The sequence below is a fragment of the Micromys minutus genome (genome assembly GCF_963924665.1).
Source record: "Micromys minutus genome assembly, chromosome: 14".
NCBI classification, from domain to species: domain Eukaryota; kingdom Metazoa; phylum Chordata; class Mammalia; order Rodentia; family Muridae; genus Micromys; species Micromys minutus.
Window position 1 is genome coordinate 13852287 of NC_137983.1, and position 3821 is coordinate 13856107.

The window sequence follows — 3821 nt, forward strand, 5'->3', positions numbered from 1 at the left end:
CTAAAGCCTAAAAACTAACTTACAGCTGTACTCCCAATTTCAGTTAAGACTTGTACTTTACAAACACCATAAAACTTTAAAGTTTTTACGTCTATTTGCTCTGGAAATTAAGCCAGCATGTCCCTAATGCTGGTCACTAAAAGAAATTGGCCCTTCTCTCTAAACACAAAGAGAAGCAAATTAACACACAAAAAAAACTGACATGTTCCCATCTGTGTTCCAGAAAAAAAAACAAACAATGCAAGTAATATACATTATTTTATTACAAATTTAAAAAAGAAAAAACAAAAATGCAACATCCTAAAAAAAATTCTTTTTACTGGTAATACAAATTCCTATGAAGTTTTTTTTGCTACCATAAGAAATTAAAGAAACCATTAAATATTTAGAAACATTCAACATCAAAAGCTTTAAATCTAACTGTACGTTGTAGCTCCTGAAAAAGCTACAAACTCTTTTTTAAAATTATTTTCTCTACAAAGAATCTCATCAGCTATACAAAAATCTGTACAGTTTTTTTTATACTGAAGCTAATGTTGAGCTGCACTTGAATTTCACATTCTTAGCAAAATTGCCTGAGCATATACTCCACTTTAGGACAGCCACTTATTCTTCATCCTCATCTTCCTCCTCTTCATCTTCATCTTCTTCCTCTTCCTCCTCCTCCTCCTCATCTTCTGGTTCACTCTTCTTCTTGGAGCCTGTTGGCCTACCAGGACCCTTCTTTCCTACTTCACTTTTGCCCTTGGCACGGTATGCAGCAATATCCTGAAATAGTCAAAGTAACATCAGCATCCGGTACACATTACTCAAGTGTGAAAAACCACTCAATTGTAAACAACTTAAAATTGACCAAAACTCTTAATATTTAGACCACCACTGGTTTGAGAGGATTTGCTTCCTCTTTGCTTTAGGAAGCACATCAGGTAAATAATGGGAGCTGCCTGAGATCAGTTACTGTACTTTTTACGGACACTGCCCACTTACTTTGCCAGTATAGCCCTTTCCCACCTTATATTTTATACACAACTACGCACCTAAAAACATAGCTGGCATTCTACCCTCTAAACAGATTTACACAACTACAATGAGTTTACAGCAGGAATTTACAAGGGCCACAGACACTATCACAAGGTGAACTTGTCTGTACTGCTCAAGTTGTATTGCAACTTTTCAAAAAGTGGCAGCCAGTGATTAACATAAATTTCCCACTTCTACAGCTGACATGTATAATTTAGAAATAAATCAGTAATTAATTAGCATTACTTTTAAAGGCACCATACCTTTTCGTACTTCTCCTTTAGTTTAGCTGCTTTCTGCTCATACGGTTGTTTATCTTTGGCAGATTGCTCAGACCACATCTCACCCAGTTTCTTTGCAGTATCTCCAATAGACATGCCAGGGTGTTCACTTTTGATCTTTGGGCGATGTTCAGAACAAAACAGGAAGAAGGCAGACCTGCAAGGAAGCAAGAGTTAACAAATAGAGGTGGATGGGGGGGGGGCGGATTCCGTCAGTTTTCAAACCAGCTTACGGTGGTCTCTTCGGCGCATTTGGATCCTTTTTCTTTCCTTTCTTATCACCTTTGGGAGGAACATAGTTCTTCATCTCCCTGTCATAACGAGCTTTGTCGCTCTTGGCCAACTCTTCAAACTTCGACTTTTCCTTTGCAGACATGGTCTACGGACAGAAAAAAAAGGAGTCATTCGACAAGACATTTAAAAGTTCTTAGCTGTAAAAGGAAAGAAAGAAGTGGATAAACAAGTCGAGTAAATCGGCAAACTTTTAAGCTCCACATTTGCATTAATGGCGCCTCGAGTTGGGTGAGAGCCTTTCAAATCCTCCGTTCACCAGGATGACAAAAAGCTAGACCTCCCTGGTCCCCCCACGCCCGCGGGGACCCGCCAAAACCACCCCGGAAACGGCCTGGGGCTGAGTGGGAATGCCGCCCTCACCTTCCATCTCTCGGAACATTTCTTCGAGAACTCGGCGAAGTTGACCGACGAGTCCGGATGCTTCTTCTTGTGCTCCTCCCGGCAGGTTTGCACGAAGAAGGCGTACGAGGACATTTTGCCCCGCGGTTTGTTGGGGTCACCCTTGCCCATGACGACGACGCGGCGTCTACCTGCCGAGGAGAAAGCCGAGTCGGCGGGGGCCCCGCGGGGTTGGGGGGGGGGGAGGGTGAGCGTGGGGGAGGGGAGCGGGAACAGCGCAGAGGGGGGATTCCGCTCGGCTTCCCGCCCAAACTCCGCGCGCGCCCGCCCGTCCGCGCGGCACGGCCCAGCCCCGCCCGGCCCGCGCCTCAGCCTCTCGCCGAGGCCGAAAAGCCGCCGGCCGCGCGCCCTCCTGACAGAAAAGCCGCGCGCCGTGTACAAGCCGCCGCGAGACCCTCGTCCAATTTCTTTTTAAGGAGATAAAAAACAAAAGGGGAGAGGGAAAGAACCGCGGCCGGGTTCAAGGGCTTCCCGGCCCGACCTCCATGGCCCCGGCCCTCACTCCAAATTCCGCCCGCTCTCTAAGGCCCCCCTGAGGCGGTCGTACCGAAGCCCTACAGACGCCCCGGTCTACGCGGAAAGAGCCGGGCCGCCAAGCCCGGGGCCTCTCGGCCGAGTCTTACCTGGCGCGAGCTCTTCCCTCAGACCTCCACAGAGAGACTTCCTTCCCCAAGCTCCGGCGAGAACTGGTTTATCAGTAACGCAATCCCCAGCCTCTTGTTTTGCAGAGTTCTCCGCGCCACTGCAACTTGACGAGACCAGCCGCAGGCCACACCTCCTCCGCGATGATTGGCTCTGAGGATTATTCAAACCCGGAGAGTCCCCGCCCTCTCACAGAGACGGCTTCTGATTGGTGGGTGTCAGGCCAAGCCCGTCCCTCCAGCCTTAGCCTAGCAGGTTTGGTGGGTCTCCCAGGTCGTTAACTCCCAGACCCGTTGGAACCGGTCTAGAGAGGAATGTACTGCTCGACCCTGATTGGCGGCAGGAAAAGCGTTTGAAAAATGGCGGGCCCGCCGCTGATTGGCCAGAACTGTAAACAGGGGTGTGGCACGCCCGAGAGGATCTGCCCCGCCAGATTTAAAACTACCAAATAGGGCCGCCGGCGCTAAGTTTTTCAGGTGTAAAAGATGTCTCTGAGGTGACTTAAAGCGCTAGGCCAGCGGCCGTTTGGATGCCGTGGCCTGCCCAGAGCTCAGCTACGAGCTCACGAAATAAAAAACTGGGGAGCGTGCCGTGCGGAGCCGTGACACGGCTGAGGCCGAGGTGGAGCCCGAGCCTGGCAGGTGGAGCGCCTACCGTGCGGAGTGTTCCAGCCCGGGGGCTTTCTCCCCCGACGCCTGGTGATTTAAAAATAAATACCCTCGGGTCGGAGGCGATCCCCATCCCCACAGACCCTGACTCGGCCCCGGGACGCCATCCTCCACAGCTGGTCCGCCTAAGATCTGCGGGTTCACCACACTGCACCCCATCACCTTACAGGCACGGTCGCGGGTGGGAGCCTAGGGTCCAGCGAGGGCACCCGAGTCACCTTCCCTCGCCTAGCCAGTCTAGCCGATTTCCTGGGGAAGGAGGGCCGGGTCCTGGCGTGCCATTTCTGCCTTGTGATTTAGCTGTGCTGTGTCTCCCCGACTCGCCTATTGCGTCTGTGGCACCGCTGTTTTCACGGACTTTTCAATATTTTCTCCCCCAGCAACTTCGCCTGCGCTTGCTGGGCTGCCCCCCTGTTTGGTTCGTGTGTGAGGATCATTTTCGATAGTGCTAAAGGACTATTTTTTTAAAAGATAGACTTGAAAGCTGTGTTTTCCTTGGAAATGGATGATTGTCCAG

At 50.2% G+C, this 3821-nt stretch overlaps 1 protein-coding gene across 1 annotated transcript; it reads right to left on the reverse strand.

The window, feature by feature from the left end:
* Positions 1-251: 251 nt before the first annotated feature.
* On the reverse strand, positions 252-2696 carry HMGB2 (high mobility group box 2). Its single transcript, XM_080928724.1, has 5 exons — positions 2618-2696; positions 1956-2125; positions 1535-1680; positions 1284-1458; positions 252-768 (listed from the first exon to the last, which is right to left on the reverse strand). The coding sequence occupies exons 2-5, from the start codon at positions 2103-2105 to the stop codon at positions 607-609; spliced, it is 633 nt and encodes a 210-aa protein (XP_080784850.1). The 5' UTR covers positions 2106-2125; positions 2618-2696; the 3' UTR covers positions 252-606.
* Between the last annotated feature and the right edge of the window lie 1125 nt (positions 2697-3821).